General features: G+C 42.9%; 1 protein-coding gene across 3 annotated transcripts in view; it reads right to left on the bottom strand.

Moving 5' to 3' along the window:
* The window catches only part of LOC108701751 (zinc finger protein 385C), a 76773-nt gene that overhangs the window by 35328 nt on the left and 17323 nt on the right, over positions 1–24122 (bottom strand). The window contains exons 1-2 of one of the 3 annotated variants that reach the window (XM_041575960.1): positions 15554–15720; positions 9599–9847 (exon numbers count right to left, since the gene is read on the bottom strand). In XM_041575960.1, the coding sequence (XP_041431894.1) occupies positions 9599–9847; positions 15554–15662 (358 nt within the window). In that variant the 5' untranslated portion in view covers positions 15663–15720. The other 2 variants (XM_041575961.1, XM_041575962.1) reach the window with 2 other exon arrangements.

Genomic DNA, 24122 nt, shown 5'->3' with positions numbered 1-24122 from the left:
TTTTAATCATGTTGCCTAAAATTCATTTGTGGAGATAGGATCTGGATACAGACGGACGCCTTTATCTGGGGAAGGCATTGCTTTGCTTAGAATGATGATGATGATGATGGAGCCGTCCTGTGTTATTGTCCACGGGGGAGCTATCTGCACTCATTTACCCGAGAGAGAGAGCTAGAGAGAGAGAGAGAGAGAGAGAGAGAGAGCTATCGACTGCTCCCTGGGCTTTCTCAGATTTCATTTTCAATTAGCCACAAGGCAATGCCGCTGAGAAACAATGATAATGTTGTTTAAGCCTCTCCGCTGAAAATCAATGCACCTGTCAGCCATGCTCCGGCACAGCAAATATATGGACTTGCTTTACAGCAGCCCTGACTGTATTTTATATTTCAACACTGATATATTAACTGAACTCTCTAGAAATAGTATTTGATCCAGGAAGAAGTTTGTGCCAGATTTAATATCCGGCCCCTGTTTTTGCTCCATTGTGCCGGGAGGCCACACCAACCCATTGTGTCCAGCACCAGTGATAGTAACATTGCAGCTGCTTGTGAGTAGATAAGAGTGTTAGTAAGACCTGAGAAGTGATGGTTATTAATCAATACACTGGGACACGTCACATGGTTCTAAAGCAGCGACAAATTGTGCATTTACATTGCCGCAGTTTAGTCCTGTCAAACTCCAGTCCTTTTTGGCTTTTATTACCCTCTCACCATCTTTTCCAACAAAGGCATGTTTTCATTTCATAAGGCCAAAGGATGCCAAAAAGGGGGCAGAATAGGAGCAAAGTTGTACTAATCTTATGTTGGGAGGTTACTAATGACCCTATAGGCTTTCCCCACTGCTCCTGATCCTACAACAAAAGGCAGAAGTCAATCAAGGTCCCTATGTTTATTCATCAAGAAAAAGTCAATGTTTAATCAGCAGTTGTATTTTTTACCTAATCGTTAGAGTCCCATGAGTTGCAGACGTGGTCAGGAGGAGACAATGGCACCAATCATCCCTTCTAATTCAGCCCCTTACCCAGGAATCCATGGAATGACCATCCATCTGATCATAGACTCCCGCTCTCAGTCTATACCATAAACACCTTTTGTTTGTGATTACATTTGGCATTGGGCCCTTATGGATGAAATGATACATTTTGATATTCATCATACGACTCTACAGTTGTACTTTATCTGCACCTCTGATGCTGAGACTGATCCCTATCCCATATAGGAAATGCTCGGGTGCCAAAAGAACAGAGTCATTGAGACATTACAGCCTTAACATTATTCTATAAAGGCTTGGGTGCCAAAAGAACAGCACCTTTGGGACAATACAGCCTAAACTTTATTCTGTTTGTTGCAGCCAACGTTATGCTTTTGGCCAGCAAGAGTAGCCTAGATAATCTGTAAATATATTTAAAATGTTCTCCCTAATAAATGAATTTTTCCCCTGGAGTTGCTGTTCCACCTCCCCAGACTTCACATATGCTGATAAAGAGAGAAGCGAGAGCTTTTGTGCCATGTCTGCTCTGTTCCAGCCTATGAACCTGCAGATGATGAGACCTTTCTTTGGTTCATTAATCTCATCCCACGTCTGGGTTCCTGCAGATAAGGAGATGTTTCTTACAGCTGCCATTTTGGGGCATCTAAGGGCTAACACAGCAATACTCTGGATTCACATAGACTTCAACCAAAGACTTCCAGCTTTTTCCAGCCAAGCGGAGATGGTAGAAAAAAGCTGCTTAGAGACTGTGATCTGAAATCAATACCTTTTATTTAAAGGAATAAAAGCTGCTCTCAGTAATTTCGAGAACAGGGCAAGTTGCTGAAATGAGAATCTGCGAGAAGAAGACGCCAGATCCAGAGGTTTTGCTATAGGAGAAAGAAAGGTGTCATCATTTGGGGGTGCCAAATACTATGCACCCCCCTTATTATTATAATTGCTTACTTGAGACCCGGGCTGCTCTTGTTAGATGAAAATGGAACCAGCCCAGGCTACTTCTGTAGAAAAAACAAGTCACAATCTTCTTCACCAGGGACTCATGGCAGTTGATCCTGCACAGTAGAGTGAAAATCGGCCCCTTTTGCTTCTAAATTCAACTTTTCTCTCGACTGCACATGCTCACCCGCAGGAGAAACGAGATCGAGGAAGAGGAAGATGGTGACATGGTCCTCCTAGTGTAGAATCCTGGGCAAGTGCATTGGAGCCCAGCGCTGCTTTTACAATCCCTCCCACCAGTAAATGACCTTTCTATTTCCATTCCATTTCCTTTAAAGGCCAAAGGAGGTTAAAATCCCACTGGTTTAAGGAGTCCAGAATGACACGTAATGGCCTTTTATCCCACTCCTGTTTATCCTTTAACTGTTGGACCGGTCCTTGAGCTCCAAGTCTGCCTCTCCCCATGTGTTTCTGGTGCTGGAGGTAAAGCGACACAGGAGTCAACTCAATATTTAAGGCCAGTGACAGGTGAAATGGGAACCTTTCATATGACTTGTTGTAATAATAATATATATTATAATAATATATAATAATTATAATAATATTATATTCTTCACCGCATGTCTTATTTGGGGATCTGGCCTTCATCACAAAGGATCTCCCACTCCTTCATCATGAATTCTATTTGCCGACCATGACTTCCATTTGAGGGAGTCATACCTGTGAGTTTATTACTGTTTTTGTTATTGTCGGAACTGAAATACTACAATTCCTCTCTTTGTTTTCCCCTTTAGCAATTTCTCTTAATTAATCTCTTCATTAAATGACACTACTGGATACCAAGTTGTCAGATTCATGTAACTGTGAATGTTGCACCTCTACTGGTTGATAAACCTGCCGCTGGGGATCTAAAGATGGGGATCGGACATAAGAATAGTTTATTTTACAAATGCGCCAAGATGGAAGACAACAACAGTTGGTGGGGGTCAGGGAAAAATCCATAGGTCCCCTGTTTGTTTTGGAAGACATAGTTCAAAGTACTTGGATATCCATGTTATTGACAGGCAGAGTAGAGCAGCAGCCTCATTTAATATTGGATATGAGTAAGAAAGGATTTGGGGAGGATAATCCATAGAAATTGACTCTATTGGGGGATGGACACAGGATACCCCGCAGGATAACCATTCAAGCAATTAACGGGGAGCTGCAGTCCATCTCTATACGTAATAGACTGTTCTAATTTGGGGAGGATAAACCTAGATCTGATGAGTTGATTTTTCTGACTAATATGGTCACATAGTTATAAAGACCTCCGAGTTCCGGCTCAGCAATCTGGCTTTAGGCTCGGTAAAAATTAAAATCCAGTCTATGACGTCTACTCTTTCTTTACAAATGGCTGCTTGATTTACCCTCATCTGCTTCATCCTGGCTTCGCTGGTTGCCCTCTCTGCAATTTTTTGGTTGAGGCATTTTCCTCTGTCTGAACGAATCAGTCTCATAAAACAAGTGGACCGTACCAGGCAAATGAAGTCTCCATGGCCAGATGAGTCTTGTGGAGGATTTGGCTTTAGGATACTGGAGCATTAGCACAGGCCTCACTTAACCCTCTGCCCACAGAATGGAACAGACCAAATATAAACGAAATATTTATTAAATATTTTCAAACCAAAAGCTACACTAATAACTGAAACCACTGTTTGTACATGTAGGAAACCCTTAATACCCCATATTATGAAAAGCAGAGATTAGAGATTGACCAACGGAGAACGCAGGACATTCCCATTGGAAGAGGAGCACATAAGGCCACAGAAGAGCCTCCATGTAACTATCTGAGTAATTATATCCACTACAGACTTGTATTTGATTGCTTGGAGCTCTCACCAGATTCGTGCATTTCCCAAGTACAACAAACAGGCAAAATTCATTATAGCTAATTAATTAGACAAGACTAAAAACATCAAAGAGCAGCCATGGCTTTAGAGAATAGAGATACGGCAGTCACTATTTCAGTCGATGCTTGGCTTTAGAGAAACATTATACACCCTAATCATTCATATTTCATCTCTCTGTTTTACGTGTGATATTTGAATAAAACCAGGTTAATAAGATATCTGAAGTATGCTGATCTAATCTACATTCCACGAATGAGCCTGGCTCTTATATTCCTCCAATTCAACGTGAAAAGCAAAGGAAACATAGGGAACAAACTGCAGCCCTGGCCCCACGGCTCATAATTACTCCTTTCTGTCCAATCAACAGTCAGTCCATCAGACCTTTTTAATGGGAGAGTAATTATAGAGTAAATAATGGGCTTATCCATCAGTGATCGGCCTAGTCTGTATGTTTAATAGGTCACAAAGGGTCTCGTGATGTTTTCTTCTAGTCTATGCTACTCAGCCGATACTCTGTTGGTGCCGGACAGTAAGATGCCACATTCTAGGGTGCTGTCTATAGGGTTGCCCATCACATTCTCCTAAGCCTATTAGTGACTATGGTGCAAAGATATACAAGCAAAATATAATGGGTTTTCTAGTAAATGAAGGAGAAATGTAAGAGAGAAGAACAGAGGCAATGCTGCTTGTACAACTACGTCACACACATCCGAACTGCTGTCAACCACAAAAAATGTAGGTCAGAATTATGCAAATTACAAATATAGTCTGATCCAGGTCTCTGATCTTCAAAGGAAAAATAGACCTAATATATATGTAGATATATATTATTTCACAAGGAACAACCGATGCTTGTTTGAAGTTGTGTCTTGGAGGAAAGTCTACGGCAGTTGGAAACAATATTGTGATGCACAGTTAGATGTTACTTAAAGGGATACGGTCATGGGAAAACAAAACAGTTATTAGAGCTGCTCCAGCAGAATTCTGCACTGAAATCCATTTCTTAAAAGAGCAAACAGATTTTTTTATATTCAATTTTGAAATCTGACATGGGGCTAGACATATTGTCAATTTCCCAGCTGCCCCCAGTCATATGACTTGTGCTCTGATAAACTTCAGTCTCTCTTTACTGCTGTATTGCAAGTTGGAGTGATATCACCCCCCTGGGAAGGTAACCAGATAGCAGCTCCATGACACAAGATAACAGCTGCCTGGTAGATCTAAGAAGAGCAGTAAAATCCAGGTCCCACTGGGACACATTCAGTTACATTAAGTAGGAGAAATACATGTCTTTCCGTGACAGTATCCTTATACAACCAATGATAGACTTCTAGGAATATCACACACCCGTGATTTTGTCCTACCAGATAGGAACATGGTGACAAAAACCAGCACTTTCCATTTCACTTGAATGAGAAAAACACTGCCCGGCACTGATTCTTTTGCCAGTAAGTGGGTATAGACTGGAGATGCACACAACAACATTACACAGCATTCTTCTAGGGAATACAAAAAAAGGCACTTTGTAACTTCAATAAGAAGAGGGAATGGTGGAACTAGAAGTTACTTGTGCTCCACTGCTGTGTGTCCCTTAATAGGGTTGAGACTTAAAATGGTCAGGGTTTGGGAAGGTGTATTTGGGTATAACTATCACCAGACTTGGGTCATGGCCAGTGGGAAGGTTGGGAGATGCCCAATGAGCCCTGCATTCCTGGGATAGTTGTATCTTCAGGGAACAGAGTGAATAAACACTGCCACTAAAGTCTAACAAGACTGCGCCAAGAAAAAGTTGGCTAAAAAATCCAGTTTTGGTGACAGCCTCAAATCAAAGAACTCATTGTACTTAAAATATCCTGCCCTATTTCTACATCTAACATCTTTTAAAAAGTACCTTTCATTTTTTCTTTGCCGAGCATATTTAGGAGGAGGTCGAACCTTGATGACTGAGTGGCCACATTCTACTCTTTAAGGACAATATGAAAATATAACGTTTTTTTCAGGACTTCCCTGGAATGGAAACCGCCAGGATCTGTGTGACAGTTGGATTCCATGGATCTCTCTCCTAATTTTTTTTCTATTACTCAAAATAAAAAAAAAAGTATCCCAAATCTTTTGATACCTTGACTTGGCTGAAAACTTAGCTTATGGTTTTTAATGGACCATTGGGTAAGTAGAAGACTATAACATAACGCAATGGGTTGAATTGCAGGAGCAACGATTTGTCCTTTTATTTGCCTTAAATAAGCCTCACAATAGGGCACTTCACTATATATATTTATTGTAAGAAATGTGTTTAAAATGACCATGGGTTTGTGTATATTTTACCAGCATTAGTTGAATAGAAAACTCCAGGGAAAATATGTGTTTCTGCAGCAAATGTGGCTGTATTTATTTTGCCAGGAAAAGCTGGATAAATGGGTCCCTGGAGTGAATGGAGGAGAGCAGGGTGGGCCTTCCATTCCTTACTCCACTGAGGGGTTTGCAGCTGCTCAGCTAGAGGTAAGTGTGTAATTAGGCTGCAGTTAAATTGAGGCGTGGGACTAGAGCTCAGATCCCCCCTGGAGACCTCCGTGTGTTGGAGGGAGGTCAGTGAGTAGCTGGGTGTGGGGATTCCCACATTGAGCTCCAAGTGACTAGAGAAGAGAAAACCCCTTTTAAGATAATGTGTGTTAAGTGAGAGTCTAACAGGGGATTCTGGGACTTGTGACGTCCTAGGCTGGAAATGTTTCTGTGAACCCCAATGTGGGTGTAGAATTGTGACGGCTAATTCCCATGTGGTGAAGCTGTGATTGAACTTTTAAAGGTGGTTTCAGGCTTTATTTTGTGCTTAAACTGTGCTGTGGCCTATGGTCTCCGCTAACTTGAATGCCGCTATATATATATATTATATATACTACACAATATACACTGTATATATACTACACAAGTCATGACAAGTGCATAGCAGTATTATATGAAACCGTGTAGAAAAGTGATTGGGGAGTCTTTATACTAAAACTGCTGGATCATTAGAGAAGCCCTGGGTCCCGCTGGAGTGAATGGGGAAATATAAGGAGAGAAAACAGGGCAATCAAATCAATTCTAGAAGTAAATGTAAAAGGCAGAGTGAGTGTATGGGCTGTTGGGTACAACGTTGGGTATAAATTTGGGTGTAAAGCAGAATATTGTGTCTGGCACAGGGGAAACATCACGTTCTCTTTCTGTCCTTTCAGCTTCTCCACTTGTTCTAATGAGCGGAGCAGTCGGAGCAGATGCAGCACAATCATCCACTGAGCTTTGTTCTCTTAACCTCTTACTGCCTCTCTATTTAACACCTTCACTGCCAGCCCTCCAGACACCTCCCAATCTTCTTTACACCCTATTTGTTATCATGAAACTGGTGCAGTTTGACTTGCAGATCTTCATTTTGTCAAATCTACAATATTCAGATGTCTGGGGGGGGGTCGTTTGCACAGATTGGTTTAAAACATCCATAAGGGAAATAAAGAATGAAGGGGAATAGGGCAATATTGGATTATTATTGAATGAAAGAGTTGGGAACAGCGGGAAACTATAGGGGCATTTGAGGAAAGTGATGCTGCTGAATAGTTCAGTCGTACGAATCTGAATAAACAGCAAATATTTAGCTTTATTATATAAGGAGAGAGTGAATAATGAACAACAAGGGACTGAGGTGTATTCCTTCCATATATTACCCTGCAGAAAAGATCGTATTTAGTTTACAGTATGTTCCTATGGGTGCAGCCCATTCAGTAGCAAAATCACGAGACAAGTGAACCCCATGAACTTGTGCCGTTCTCTCAGCCCCTGTTTTATTGAACCATTTACTGACATTTCATCTTGTGAGCGTAATGTACACTAATAATAAGTGAGATTATCACATGGGAATGGGCTGAGACATATTAACATAATTACATTTACATAAAGCTGAATCCGGAGAAATGAACGGCTCCTTCATACTCAGCAATGGGGTGACTAGAAGTGCCCGTATGGGAACAGAGGCTGCGGTGCAGTTTCAAGATTGGGAGCCCATTTGTCTTTCCCAAGAGATAATATAAATGTCTATAACTGATCCCCAACAAGTACATTGTGACATGTTGCTCCCAGTGGCCTCAAAGCAGGTGATTAGTTTTGAATTCCAGACTTGGAGACAAGTTTTGGTTGTATAAAAACCAGGTGTACTGCCAAACAGAGCCTCGGTGTTGGTTGACAATCCACATAGGGGCTACTAAATGGCCAATCACAGCCCTTATTTGGCACCACAAGAACATTTTTCGTGCTTGTGTTGCTCCCCAACTCCTTTTACTTCTAAATGTTGCTCGCAGGTTCAAAAGGTTGGGGATCCCTGGTCTATAAAAACAACTCCAATGAGGGGGAGCAGTTTCCCTTTCCAAATTAAATTGTTCCCCGGCAGTGTTTGGCCAGGATTGTCTGGTGTCCCTAGTCTTTAAAAAGGGAAGAACCCATTTGCCTGGTCTCTTTGAACCCCACTTGCTGGGGAGACTGTTTGGTGTTGGACAGGGGGAGTCAGTGCTAGAAAATCTGGGGGTGCAATTTGTGCAGATTCTACAATCTGGAAGGGGTGGAACTGGGAACATCAGGGGCAGGATAACGACTATAAGGGGTGGGTCAGCGCCATTGAGATGGCGGCCGGTGATTGTGAATCAATCATGTGACAATCCTGCCCAGGTTCCAGACTTCTGAGATCCAGACAGGCAGTTTTGAACTAAATCAGTCTGTCCTGTTGAAATATTGACAGGTGGAAACACTAATAGGTGCACATTGAGGGGTGTGAGTGAGCAGGAAGGTTAGAACCCAGGACTGTCACCCACCAACATAGGGTGTCAAGCAGGCTGAGGAATAGGAGATTCCTGCACTAATTGATGGTTAAGGGCACCTATAAGAGAGTGATACATCATCAAGGGGATGGAAGAGTCTGTGAAGAAGTGACGAATTCTTATAAGAAGTATAAGTCTTACCACCAAAGAGATTGTGTCCAGCAAATCAAGTAGGACCTCTGTGCTGCAAGAAGCAATTTATTTGATATTTAAGAGGTGGGTTCTGTGTGTGTAACTCACACCTGATAAGGAATTCTATACTGGGAGTTGTAGGTGACCAAGACCAAGCTGGGTAAGAACTAGTATGATCCTAGGGACTAAAGAGCCGTCCATCTTGTGAACAGCGTTACATAAAAATAGACAGCCAGAAGCTCAAGTGACTTACTAGTCCCACAATGGGGGCACTTTGCAATTCAACATATCGGCTGCAAGATGCAATTCATCCAAAGCTTGTTGGAATATCAGCCCTAGACATATAAACATAAACAGAGCTTTAACAACATTAGCAACGTCACTTTAACACTTTATCTTTAAGGCGCAGTCACATCCATAAACACTGCAAACCCAATAACCCACAAACCTCTTGAATGACATGACCAACCCAAGAGGTACAAGAGCTCTCGCCATTACACCGGAATAGGTTTTTTGCCTTTCAATCTCCAAGTCCACAAATGTACAACCCCCAAACCTCTGAAGCACAACAAATTCATGTTCCTGGAACATCAATGATATTAGGCCAGGGGTTATGGGAAACGGAGCAGTGATCCCAGTAAATGAGATAACGATTCATGGGAAATAATAAAATGTGGCCATTATCTATGGAAGCCAACAACATACTACAAAAGCCAACGGGTTCTTCCCAGTAAAGGTGTCTAATGAGGTTCCCAGTACAGAAGTACAATAATATTATGATAGGGTTGAGGGGGTGCAGGACTTGCTTACCATGGACAGAGGGGCTTCTCGCTTTGTTGATGTGTTTGAGTCGTTTCTGGTGGGATTTGCCATTATAATGGATCTGAGCTTGGACAGTAGAGTTGAGTTGGATGTTACAGACGTGGCACAGGGTGAAAGACGGCAGTTTCTTCTCCCTCCCCGACTGGAGTTCCAGAGCTGCGCTGTCCGTCTGTCCAATCTGACGCATGGGAATGGTGGAATCGGGGGAATGTGTTGGACTTGCGGGGCGTTTCATAGCTGTGGGGGGGGGAGAAATAAAATGAGACAATTGTTCCAATTCTTCCGCGTTGTGCTCTTTGTTCCTGGAGTACTAAAAGCCTGCTGATAATAATAATAATAACCACCCCACAAAGAAGTGTCAGAAAATGTGCGAGCACTTAGCAACCGCCTTTCAGTCATTTAGCACAGCGGGAAGACTCACTAAACCTCCGAATGGCAGAAATGGGCTTTTTTTTTTTAGCTGCTTTTGGAAGTATTCAAATTCTATTCAATCTGTAACTTTCCTATTTGATATTTAAACAGTGATCTGGTTATTACAGTCCTGCCTAGCAACCTCTTAGCAACCAGGCAGTGCAGTGAGTGACGGACCTGTAAGTCTGCCCCTGTATCACTGCACAATGACTTGGGCATCAAAAAGGGCAGACAGAACAGCTGCAGGGCAATAAATAATAACTTGAATTGTGAGGCTTTGAATTCACCCTAGTGAAGCTATTTAGTCTTGGATTCCATGCACTATGTGCTTACAAGGCTCAGGGAACCCCAAGAAGCCTCTTATTTGTGTATAAACCTACAGACAACACCATTATGTGTCTTCCTTGGATACACAACGAGTTCTGTTGTTGACTGGCCCTGTTAATTAGCAATACAAAGAGAATAACATTTTGAGGTCCTTATACAGAATAATGAAATGTGACTGGCTGCACCCCCTCATTGACTCTATCGTCCGGGCAAATAGAATAAAAATAAACCGGCTAATGACTTGCAGTACCTCAAAACTGCCAGAAGATGGGGGTGCTGAGTGTGTAAGGAAATGTCCTTGCTGAACTGCAATAAAGATACTCATCCATTACTGGATCTACACACAAAGTGGCAGTTTCACAAATACTCACTGTCAGCAGGATTGCTACAACTTAGCAGCAATGTGTATAAATCACAGAGGGGCAAATTCACGAAGATTCGAAGTTGCGCCAGGCGTAACTTTGCCGCACTTCGCCAGGCGTAGTTTCGCCAGCGCTCTGCAAATTCACTAAAATCCGAAGTTGCGTAAGGTTGCGAAGTTGCGCTAGCATTGATTCGCTAAGCGAAGCGAAGTTACGCTAGTGATGGTTAATTTGCATAAGGCGCCAAATTCAAATTTCAATGGAGGAATACGTATCAGCACTACACAAGCCTGGGAAACCTTCAAAACATCAAATAAAATGTTTATTTTGCCCTACACATGTGCCCACTGTCTAGGTAAGTTGCCATGAGTCAGGAAATGTAGGGGGGAAGGAGGGGAGCCCCAAAAAAATTTTCGATCTTTTTCAGCCTATCACCCATAACGTAGAAAACACGCCAGCGTTTTTTGGGACTTAGAAAAAATGTGAACTTTTTTTGCAGCAATCCCTATCTACTCTATTGCGCTTCGCCTGATCTGAGGTGGCGAAGGAAGTCTGGCGTAAAAGGTAGCGTTCAGTACAATGCGCGTGTTAGTGAATTCGCGTAGTTACGTCCGTTCCGCAAATTCGCCAGGTGTAAGGGTGCGAAGTAACACTAGCGAATCTACGCCAGTGTTCGTTAGTGAATTTGCGAAGTAACGAAAATGACCAACGCTAGCGAATTTACGCTTGCGTTAGGCGCTTCGGCGCATAGTGAATTTGCCCCAGAGTGTCTATGGGGCTCATTTACTAATGAAGGGCAATTATGTTCAGCATATGAGCCTTTCTGAGTTACTGCTTCTCTCTTACATGAGACCTTGTTGCTGCCCCCTCTGTTATCCTGCTGGTATTTATACTGCGCTACGGTATATTGTTTCTTTTGTGAGAGAGAGAGAGAGAGAGGGAGAGTGTCAGCTTCTGAGACAGACAGCAGCACAAATAATGTCACATAACTGTTCTACTTGTAAGACCATCGTGTGTGTGAATGGAAAGGGATGTGGCACTTTCATTCCAACTGCCGGCAGGACTGATCAAACTGTCACTGCCCTTGAGTTGCTTCCAACAACTCATTTGTTTCTAGATTTGTTTGTTCTTAAGGTCCCTTTAATGAACAATGAGCACAACGGGACCCCCTAAGGATTCTCCATTTCCCAATCCCATGAGCAGGGGAGACATAAAGGTGCTTGAGGGACTGAAGCGAAAGATGATCTGACGGGGCATAATTATTTGTAAGATAATAAAAAGGGGCCCTTGCACCACATTTGGCAGTTGGACCCACGAGTCTCTGGTTACTGTCCTGCCTCTGGTTCTGAAGTCCTGGTTAGAACTGGAGAGTTCTGTGCTGCTGGACCATAGGCATAAGAATTAGATACAATGCTGACCTATCATGCAGCAACCAGCAGAGCTTACAATCCAAGGTCTCTATCGTGCACTTTAGGGTTAATCCCATAAGGATAAAGCAGAGTATCCAGAGGAAACCCATGAAGGCATATGGACACCACCAAGGTCGGACTGATGGTTGTAGGCCCACTGGGGCTGCCACTCCAGGGGTCTCACACCCCCTAAGGGGCCCCCCTGTTGCACCCCCCTACAGTGGCCGCCACCAATCAGCCCCAAGCGTGCGGAAATGCAATCTACCTTCAGTGCATTGGGGGAGGGAAATCAGTGGTCTGGGGGAACACCTGTAGGGTTCGGGCTGGCAGAGCCCACCAGGTTTTTTCCCGGTGTCCTACCGGCCCAGTTTGACCCTGGACACCACTCGTTACACTCACCTCAGTGTGAATCCAAGTCCATAACAGAAACAAACAAGGACAATTGTTCATGTGTATGTAGTTATTACAGGTTTCAGGACCCAAACTGCTATTATATTCCAGCAATGCTATAAAGACTGTATATATAACATGTTGTAATTTGCACCAGTAACACAACAACTTCCTAGAAAATGCCCAGTGTCCAATTAAAAGTAGCCATGAAATAACTAAAGAAGAATATTATTATTACATTCAGACACACGTAAATCGTTGGACTTGCCCTTTCCCTCGTGTCAGAACAGAAGAAATCCAAATGACAGCCTTTTGGAGAACACCTGCCAGGTAAATTGCTTTGTGTAGAATTCTGCAGAAACCAAAGTGTTATTTATAGTGGTTTATTCTCACACGCCAATGGGCACAGACATTTTCAGCCAACAAAGAAACTGCCCTTAGATCTTTGGATTTAGGCTCTAGAATTGGGGGAATAAAGCTGGACACAGCACCCCAGTGAGTGATTTGTAGATTGCAATGGGTCAGACCTCTGTGCAGTTGGTCACTTGGCACTGCTCCATAACAGAATATTTAGGGGGGGTTACCAAAGAACCTTACATATTTGCTTGGTTGTGGTCATCTCAGGTGTCATTTTGTAACACAGGTTATCCCAAACTCAGAACTAACCCCAAGGTTCTGGTCTCGGCCCACTCTTCTGCCGCCTTTGGCTTCAGGTGGAGCCTTCAGCTGCTCAGATTCCACCAGATCTTATTGTGGGAGAACCAAGGAGAGATTTGTGAGGGAGCAAGGGAACCAATCATGGTGTAGTAGAACGGGGGAACAAGGAACATAAACAGTCAGACAAAGTGGTACAGATTCATGAGACGGGAGAGTAGTCGGAGTCCCAGACCAGGTCAAAACACACGGTGAGTGTAGTACAAAACAGGATCCAAGTAAATAGTCAAAAACACAGCAGAGATCAGGACAGGCGGAAAACTAGACATAATCAGGGACAGGCAGGATAAGTAACGGAACAGTAATACAGCAAAACACGCCCAGGAACTATAGAATAGACCTATTACGTTGGGTAATAAAAACTACACAAAGAGCCCTTTAAATATTTGAATTATCTAAATTTATAATGGCACTTTCCGAATAAAATCCGAAAGGACTCGGGAGAATTCAGATGTGGAGGGCGTCACCGTCGCACCCCCACTAGACCACCAGCGTGAGTTATTACACATGTCCAAGATTATAAAGCACCTACTCAGTTGTTATACAAAAGAAGCCAGAGATCCACACACGATTTAATAGTTACCCTTCCACGGCTACAAAGGGCTTCACTGTGGCAAATGGTTTATGGCACTTACTGCTCAGGCAACACATCAAATATGGTCACCACCTTGTTGCTAAACCCAAGACTGGCCTCCATGGGCCCCTATGATGGCACTGGAGATAAGAGTCCAGCACAAGACACAGTGATGCCTTCATGGAGACCACAGAGGAGGTTCTGCAAAAACTGATACCATGGCTTCTGGTGTTCAGATCTATTATTTTCATGTAAATGATAAATACGGCGTCTAGTTGAAACCCAAGTGGAGATTGGTTGTCATTGAGAGAATCTGGAAGAGAAGCACAATGAAGGTTCATGTCTTGAGGAACACAATGTTCATGTTCCCTGAGTTCCAATAAAAGATTATACCAGTGACAGGGCAAAACTTCTCCGACCTACAGCTCAGCTGAATGTCCACCAATGAACTATCTGCAGTTTAACATGGGAGCAAGATGCTCTCCAATAAGACAAACTTAGTTCTTGGCTCCTGAGAGACATTCGAGGCCAGACCTGACCTTTAATGGGATTTTTATTTACCCCAGAACTCTTTGTACACAACATGTATGGTATAGTCATTAACAGGACAGACACAGGGAGGAATAATTAGGACAATCAATCAGCTCCAAACAAGTGCCGTGTCAATGTCTCATTCCAATGGCTTCCCCTGAAATGTAGAGTTTAGTGAAAGGCATTAGTGCAGCTCTGCTTTTATATCAAGCCCCTTGTTTTATATGTCAGACAGGCAAACGTGTGGTCAGTAACAGTTGCACTGAATACGCAGCCCCCTTCTTAGTGTCCCACTCACAGCCAAACTACCACAAGAGCTTTCATTCTACTCCAGGGCTGCCCACACTCATACACAGAATGCACAGTATACACAATATATGGACCCCACACATTTCCCCCCAGGATTAAGGATGTAGACTGAAGCACCCCTGGGTGCCTTTCACACTGCTAGTGCATCACCCGGAGGGACAGCAGTCGCCCATTATTCCAAGGCAGTGCCCTTTGGGCTCGCAGTTCTTTCTTGTTCCCAATTCAGCACTCGTACAATAAATATGAGTGGAGCAGAGCCAAGCTCACCCATGTGGGTTATCAGTAAAGCAGCTTCACTTTCAACTTGGTGCAGTACATGAAGCTGTGCCTGGCCACCTATTGCTATGCTACCCTGAGCTTGCTGTAGTCCTTTCACATTAGCATTCCTTTAACCCGTTCTCAGCTGGTCGGGATTGATCGGAAGAGGGTGCCATAGACTGTAGCTGACAGAAGGGAAGAAATGCTGCTCAAGTGTTTCCTCTCTCTAGGATTAAGGTATAAACGCTGACTCGTCGTGACAACCAGTTCTACATCACAAGGTCATTTATTTTCTATACACAACCCAGAAGCCTCTAGATCTTATTCAACAACATCTCCCCAAACAGCAGAAAGGGTGATCTGATCCATCCCTGACCTGCACAAATGCAATTCTTTCCATATACACTGGAGTCTCCCTAGAATGGACCAGCTCCTCAGTGCAGATGCTCCATGTCCATAAAACTTTTTCCTATTGTTTCATGGCAATTCTTTTTCTATCACACTCCAACTACAAATCTATTAACCTGCATTAAAGTCATCCAACATTGTTCCATCCCCTTGATCACCTGTAGGCTGTTGAGCTTCTTCTTGGGTTTCCCTTGTGGTCCCATCTGCTCAGGAGGCCCCAAGTGAACATTATGTTGGATAAGGTCCCTACCTGGAGGTGTCCGGCCTCTCCCAGTCCTTCCCTTCTCTTGCTCCTGGGCTCCCCCTCTGTCTCTGCTGCCGGTGGGAGATAAGGACCCCGAGACAGGAATGTGATCCATGCGGCTGGTTTTCAAGTCATGTCATAAGGGGGAATTAAATCAGCTGTTCTACGTGAATATTGTATTATTATTATTATTATTATTGTGTTTCTTTCTGCTTTCCATGCAGTGGGCGACGGGGGAGAGAAAGGTGGAACGGTCCCAGTGGATGGGTGAGGGGTGCCAATTGGCACAGTTTATAGTATGTCACTCGCTGCCAAGTCATGCCACTGGGTAAGGGACACTGGGCAGTCAAATGGTTTAGGGTTTCCAAAGTACTTGAGTGTGAATAAATCTCTTAACCCCTTCTGTATTTGCAACCATTCAATAAACACATCCTATGAATCAATGGAAATGCTCTGCCAGGGAACCTGCTCATAAGCGCAGTCCCCAATTACCTTTATTCTAGGGATTTGCACTTATGCTGCTGTCAATTATAATATGTTATAATATGTACCCTTCTGCTCCAATTCATTCATATATATATATATATGTATTTCTATGTATCGGAATAACCTGCTATTACTCCTGACATTGACCATGTCACCTACAGTGTAATTAATAAATCAATGTATTTGACCTGCAAATTGAGTGCATTTACTTGCGTTGCAGGTATCTGCATCTGTCCCTCATTTATATTTACTCCAAATCTCCACTTGCTGCTGCTTTTTATGTTTTTAATTAAGATATATATTAAAAAAATTACTCATTCAGCCATTGTTCCAACAATATAAAGAACAGCAAAGAAGTTTTGTCATGTTCAGATACCAGGAGCATCAATAAAAGGTAACGGGCATCCCCCCAAATCCCACTCAGACTGGTCTCCAGGCAGGACCCCCACCCTCTGCTCCAGGTCCCTCAGTTTGGGAACCAATTGTGATGTGAAACTGAAGAAAAGCCTTGAGCACCTCTGAATAATCCAGCTGTAAATATGGGTGCTGATCCAAACCTCTGCTCCTTAGTTCTCTGTACAACTATGCTCCGAAATTCACCAAGAAAACAACTGGAAATAGTGTGAATCCCTCATTGTCTGATGTTATTGTAGATCTATATGAGAAAACTATAAGGTGGAATCAATTTCACCAGCTCCTGCCCTTTCATTTCAAAAAGTGTCGTCTCCCCTTTAAATCCCTATTTTGATGTGCCGGAGCAGCGCTTCATGTCCTGGACAAGTCCCAAGATTAGGGGCATATTTATAGCCTTGATCATATTTATAAGGTATTTATTTCTCTCTAAGCTTTGCCTAATAAGCTGTAAATAATGAATCAGCTACTACTTAACAAATGAGATTAGGCTGATGCCGGCGCAGTCACAAATAGCAATGAGTGTCTGAAATAAAGGGGAGAGGGGGGCTAATTTCATCACGTACATTGGCACAAGGGAGCGCCGTTGGGTTAACCCATTCAGCAGCTAGATCCAATTAGACACAACTCGCTGACACTTTTCTTCCTACTGAATAAGCCCCTTACAGCAGCAGCAGCAGCAACGCAAATACGGAAGGATTTGTAACATGTGATAACACTTGTAACAATAACTCCCAGGTCAAGCTAATATTAAGAAAAAGAGAAGATATTTAGGTTGGGGGTCCCAGATCAGATTGCAGCTACAGACTTTGCCTCCAACGTCCAGTGTAAGGATTCTCATCAACTCCAGTGAAACTTGGCAGCACCTACGGCTGAAGAAGATGTGGTGGACCTGCGCCGGGCAAAGAAAAAAGCCACTGACTGCCCAACACTTTATTATTATTATCACATATCTATAAAGCTCCAACATATTCCACAGCGTTGTACCATAAATTGATTTATCCATTAAACTGATAGAAGAGGTGAGGAGCTTACATTCACCTGTCATTTTTGGACAAAGGGTGATAAGAAAGGTTTCGGCGCTTGAGAGCCTGTTGAACTATTACTTTTAACTACAATTGTTTTTGACTCATCTAAATATAAAGGTATTTTATTTTCACCTAAAATGAAGGTACATGTAATTAGCGACTTTTTATATTTTGCTACTTATGGCCTGCCTGTTGTATCTTCTGATGTTCACGTCTGGATTTTTTAATTGAAGGTCCACTTGGCTAAATATTTGAACCCAAACTCAATGTTTCTAGTGGTGAGTTTTGCTTTCCTGCTCAGCATACCTGATTTCACTAATTTAAGCGTTCCCAATGATAGCCTAATCCAGTCATAAGGCCAAATAAGCACATGAAACATACATGTGCCCAGGTCAGATCATGTTGTCTCCTGCATGGAGTGATGGCTGGTTAATAAGGTAGATATGATCTAGTTGGAAAACCATAGTGATCCTCACGACATTACAAACCCCAAATCATAAAAGGGAGTATGTGATGACTTCAAGGTGACAATATTGCTACACATACATAGTGATCATTGTCAGGACCTTGTTCCATATTTTCTTTGTCCTTCTAAGTATCCAACAACATTTGATGCCCTACATGAGGGGAAGGTCTTTCTCTTTGAGATAGCAGAAGAAAGCACCGGGAGACTAGGCCTGAGCTGGAAGCAGATAAGTGTTTCTTGAGAAGCCGGCAGCTTTATCTGTGGGTGGCTACAGCAAAAGTATAGGTCCCCCTGAAACCGAGCTCTGATGTCCATGGTGAGACATGAATCTTTGAGCCTCCTCTGCTGGGATCAGGTTCAGATGTGCCCTTCACGCTCACTTTTAGATCATTTGCCCTTTCACTGCCAGACTCATTTCAGGAACAAAGATTTGATCACATTTTTTTCAATGTAACAGAATTATAAATTTGGAAGGAGGCCACGTGAGTAGTACTGGCATAGTGATTTTCCACTGATTGTGATGGGAAGCGCCATGCACAGCCCTGGGCTCACAATTAGGCAGGACACAGCAAGATGTTTCCAGGTGACCCTCACAAGCTGAATGTTAAGGTAAAAAAGCTGCCCATGGATCTGGTTCTCTAGACAGTCTCCACAGCTGATATCTGGCCAAAAATCAGGCAGGATTGAAAATCCCATTGGGCCATGATTCCATAGGCGCATTGATGTGGTACTCTGCAGTATGATCCAACAGGATCAGCTGGATCTGGTGCAGCATTTGGGTTGGCCAAAGATCCATTGGGTCACACATGTGTATGTCTGTGTATGTAGAGCAAATGGGACAGAGTCCTCCCAATTAATCTACAGGCCAATCATTTATATATTCTGAAAGTCTGCCAACTTTTTATTATTATATAATGTGACTACTAGTCCCATCAATTTTAGGACCTGTAATGAAAATACACACTCAGAAGAACATGATATGAGCTTGTAACTGTAAGTAGGATGAGGCATATACCAGTAACGGGTTTCACAGTATTATAGTATGATATTCACTTTGGCTTGCCTCCCACCCCACTCCCAAGCAAATTAAGAAGCTCATTGACAAAGCTACCAAGTTTGTGCCACCTGTGATGAAGTCTTAAGGAGCAGGCGGAGAGTGTGACAACCCACATGTCCCAGCCAAGACGTCTCGCCGTGCCAACTCCCGAGCAGCTGCCTCTCTGTCTGATACTTTTATAACTCTATCATTAGTACTTGCTGGATGCCAATCTAGTACAATCTACACTGTGATGAGATGATTTGCCATCTGGATCATTAGCTGCTTCAAGGACAACCTTGACATCCAGTGATTTTCAATGAATGTCGCTTTGCCCATCTCGGGCATGTTCTGTTAGGTCAGCAGCCTCCATGCTTGTTATTTGGTTATTTGCAATAAAAAGAATGCAGAAAGTAAAAATACAACCGTTTTACATCATGGCTTGTATAAAATGAATGATGGACAGAGACGTCAGAAAGTGAAAATCTTTGGGATAAAGAGAGAGCCAGATGTAGAGGATCCAGAAAAACATGTCTATAGTAAACCCACCCATGCAATAGAAATGTGTATGGTCTCCCAACTCTCTCTCAAAGAGGGAATCCATCAGAGCTTTGTTTCCACTGAGCCTGTGCTTTTTGGCCTTTCCGTTCCCCTCTCACTTTTGAGAGGCCAACCCTTGGTCAGGGCTCCCCCTAACACAGCGGTCCCCAACCTTTTTTTACTCGTGAGCCACATGAATGTAAAAAAGAGTTGGAGAGCAACACAAGCATGAAAAATTCCATGGGGATGTCAATTAAGGGCTATAGTTGGCTGTTTGGTAGCCCCTTCATGGACTGGTAGTCTACAGAAGGCTCTATTTGGCAGAACACCTGTTTTTTTATACAACCAAAACTTGCCTCCAAGCCGTGAATTCAAAAATAAGCTCCTGCTTTGAGGCAACTGGGAGCAACATCCAAGGGGTTGGTGAGCAACATGTTACTCACGAGCTACTGGTTGGGGATCACTGCCCTAACACATAACAATGTCATTCAACCTTGTGGTACAGGCTTTCTGCACTAGTGTATGGACCCTCCCTGGTAAATGTGGGGGGCAGAGGGGTCAGGACTGAACCTGAGTGGGGATACACCAGAGGTGAACAATTTGGTGGAGAGCAAAACATCAGTCTAACTATGGACACCTCATGGTTTAAGCCTGTTGTACCTGGACAATGTGTCCCAAGAACACCAAATATTATTATTATTATTAGAGAATTATTATTATTACAGAATTTCGGCTAAACTGTTCCCCTTGCCTGCTAATACGAGTAGAATGAAGGATCTTTTCCCAAGATGCCAAATGCAAAGGCTTCATTAATAAAACGCTGAGGTGTTGCATTTTCTGCTGGCTCTCACTACATTTCCAAGCAATGCGGCATTACTGCTCATGGACCCAAACCACACACTTTCTCAGCACAAGAAGCAGATGCAAAGCTAATGGTTTTCTGCTCTGGAATGGCCTCACTTTAGGGCTACACTAGAGTCAACATCTCAGCAAATGTCGTAACCAAGAGAGCTTTTATCCACCACAGTCTGGAAGTTTTTAGAATGATGGATATGACCACTTATGTCTGTAAGAGAAAGTGCTTTCGTAAGATGCGTCCCACACCTGTATGGCCAGGTAATAGATTCTCTTTTCTGTAAGTTAAGTCATCTCTTTCCTGTACATGGAGTGGATTTTGGCTCTATAAGTGTTTTTTTGCTGAAATCCACCCGGTGTGTACGGTGACAGTTGGATCACATTCATTCCTGTCACTAAACACACACCACATGTACAGTATCAATTTGTGGGTCAACAAAAAGCCAATATCCAACTAAAACCTGCCAACTCCAAACCTTAAACCTACCTGACCTAGTGTTCTCCCAGCCTACTAAAGTATTGCACACTAGTGATATGTGGGTATGGAAAAACTCAACCTGCACTGAACCTAACCCACAAAACCTTAACCTGACCCTAAACAAGTAAAATGTTGCCATTGTAGGACCCACGCACAACCCAAAACATACAGAAACCAGTACAAGACATATGGACTACAATTGCTGCAGTATATTAACAGGGTTGGACTGGGACACCAGGGGCCCACCCAAAAACCATACACCAGGGGCCAACCAAGAAAATTTTCAGTACTATTATTCTTCCTCTCCTCACTCAACCTCTATTCTCCTAGTCTCTTTTAGTTATACATCCTATAACCTATTATTCCATCTATTTAGCCTCTTTGTTCTCATAGAAATAGGGAATGGCCATGAAATAGGCCAAATGTTTAGGAGCACAAGGGACACCTGGGCCCATTGGGAGTTTTCCTGGTATCAGTCAGTTCGACACTGTATATTAATAGCTGATACATTTTTGTCAACCTTTGTCCTAATCTGCTGATCTTTTTGGTTTGGTTGTCTGGAATCAGAGGATGGTCAGAGGACAAAGGCCATCTCTAGTGTCAGAACATTCAAATCTCTACAACTCTCCCTCTTTATTCTCTTTGCTATATTATCCTATGTTGGAACCCTATTGCACATGATATCAGTGTTCCTCTTGATTCCACCAATATGGCTCCATATTTTGTGAGTAACCTCCTGCTGAATTTTTGCCTTTGCCACAGCATTGAATCTGATATAAAAATGCATGTTTTACCCAGTAAACTGAGCAGGGCCTCACTATAAAAGCAGGAGTCCCCGGGGAAACATGACCATATTGTTTTACTGCAACATCTCCCCAGAAAATCCCCACCAAACTGAGAACGGCAGGGGGTAGACTCAGTTTCACTAAAATTAAACCCGTAGAAACTGATACATTGAAGATGTTCCACTGCAGGAAGCCAACGTCCCAACATTGCACTGAAAAACAAGGCTGTTTAAAGGGGTAGTTCCCCTTAAAAATGAACTTTAAGCACAGTGTAGGCAGTGGATTTTCAGTTTTTTTCCCAGTAAGTCTCTGGTTTGACATTTAAATAACCTGAAAATATGTGGAGTTGTGCCGACTAAATGATCTTTAGCTGAATATTATCTTTGGCATCGTCTCATTTTTAGGCCAGGGCCATCAAGGGTTTCTGAAATGGGCCATGAACATAAACCCCCTATCTGACGACTGACACAAGAACCAGCAATGGTTTCCAGTGGTGAATCTTTGGATTAGAATGTAAGCTCTTGTGAACAGGGTGCTCTCATCCTCCTGTTACCTTGTAGCAAGTTTTTCATGTCTGGCCTCCTGTTGGGAATTCCATTAGAGAGCTGTGCAACTGGCTGACACTATACAGAGTAAAGTACAATAAATGACGCTTATACAAAAAGGCAGTCGTACAAAACGAAATGGACTAAATGCATGAGATTACAGGAACAGAGTATTATACAGGATCAAACATACAGGACTTTAAAGTGCAAGACAATGCATTAGGGCTACAGAAAGCCAAGGATGGATTACAAGCTTTATGGACTACACTGCAAAACACAAGAGATAAAAGACACGAGAGCCATCGTAGATCACTTAATAAGAATTGTGTCCAGTTGAGCAGAGACCATATCATATCAAGGCTGTTCAATCCTATGTCAGACAATAACTGGTGGAAGAGAAGGGACATTTCTCCCACAAGAGAGAAGGATTCAATCAGAAAGAGAGGCCTGATCAATGAGGCTGTAATTAAACCAATAAAGGGGCCTGAAGGCTGATTAGAGAAGGTCATGGGTGTCTCATGTTTTTTACTCTTTACCTTTTTGAGGAACCTGTTATAGACCATAGACCTTCCTCAGACTTTCCTTTATTGGGGAAACTGGTCAAATAATTAGGATCCCATGTAAGAAGGGCCCAGTTAACTTAGTATGGGGCTAACTGCTAAGGAGGCCCAAGAGAGATGGGAGGAGGGACCTGCTAAGTTAGTGTTGGGTCCTGTGATTACTGATGGTGGTCCTGGATACAAATAATTAATCCTCAGTAGAGATCTGTTTCAAGATTTCTTACAACAGAGACATGTAACTGTCATACAGTTGACCTCATGAGTGAGTGGTCCCCGCGGAGTGAGAAGTCATGGTGGTGCTCTATGGTTCCATTTTACATTCTCATTCTTGCCAAGGGTGCGAGTGAGATCATTTCATTCTACAATGACAAATTCTGTGATTTTACACACTTTCCAGGCGAGGAGATTGAGACTTGAATTCTAAGGGGTCCTCTGAGAAACCCAACTGACAAACCTTTATTAGAGCCGCACCGCTGCCTTGTTACACAGCAGATTTACACAGTAACTGAACCCATTCTCTGCCATAAAAAGAGCTTAGAGAGAAATTCATGACTCAATAAAATGTATATATAGGACAAACCCAGAGACTCGACCTGCTCTTATTCCACTTGTGAGAATGACACATCACAGCATTAACTGTCCTCAGAGTCTTCCCAATGACAAGTGTCTCTTCACGGCCACAAACTGACACTTTATTCTTCCTAAATATCAGAGTTACTACTAGCCGAGGAACTGTTTGTGGGTCTAAGAAATCAGATCTGCCATAGAAGCTGGAGTTACAGCCAGTACAATGGGTCATGTCTGAGGCTCCGAGTCCTAATCACCCAGGATTATTAGACAGTGACAATTGGATCAAGAAACTAACAATCATCTAACTGTAAGCCTAAAACTGAAAAGTGACTTGTCAATGATGCTGCACCCGGCTCTTCCCAGAGCATTGAAAACTTCCACAAACTGCCAAACCCCTCCGCTAGGGTGCAATTTACCCTAGAGACCAGGCAGTGGTCAGCGACCCCTATTTGAAAGTTGAAGAAGAGAAGGAGAAAACTGCTATACAGGTATAACAGAAACCCATCCAGAAATCTCCCAATTACGGAAAGGCCGTCTATTTTATCCAAATAATCCAAATGTTAAAAACTGATTCCTTTTTCTGTGTAATAATAAAACAGTCGCTTGTACTTGGTCCAACCTAAGATATAATTAATCCTTATTGGAAGCAAAACCAGCCTATTGGCTTTATTTAAGGTTTACGTGATTTCCCAGTAGACTTGAGGAATGGAGATCCAAATTGCAGAAAGATCCATTATCCAGAAATGTGATGAGAGCAACACAATAGCACCAGTATGAGAACTACTCCAGGCGGCAGCTCATGTTCTACAGGCGTG

This window comes from Xenopus laevis, chromosome 9_10L, assembly GCF_017654675.1.
Source record: "Xenopus laevis strain J_2021 chromosome 9_10L, Xenopus_laevis_v10.1, whole genome shotgun sequence".
NCBI classification, from domain to species: domain Eukaryota; kingdom Metazoa; phylum Chordata; class Amphibia; order Anura; family Pipidae; genus Xenopus; species Xenopus laevis.
This window is presented reverse-complemented; position numbering and strand designations above follow the sequence as displayed.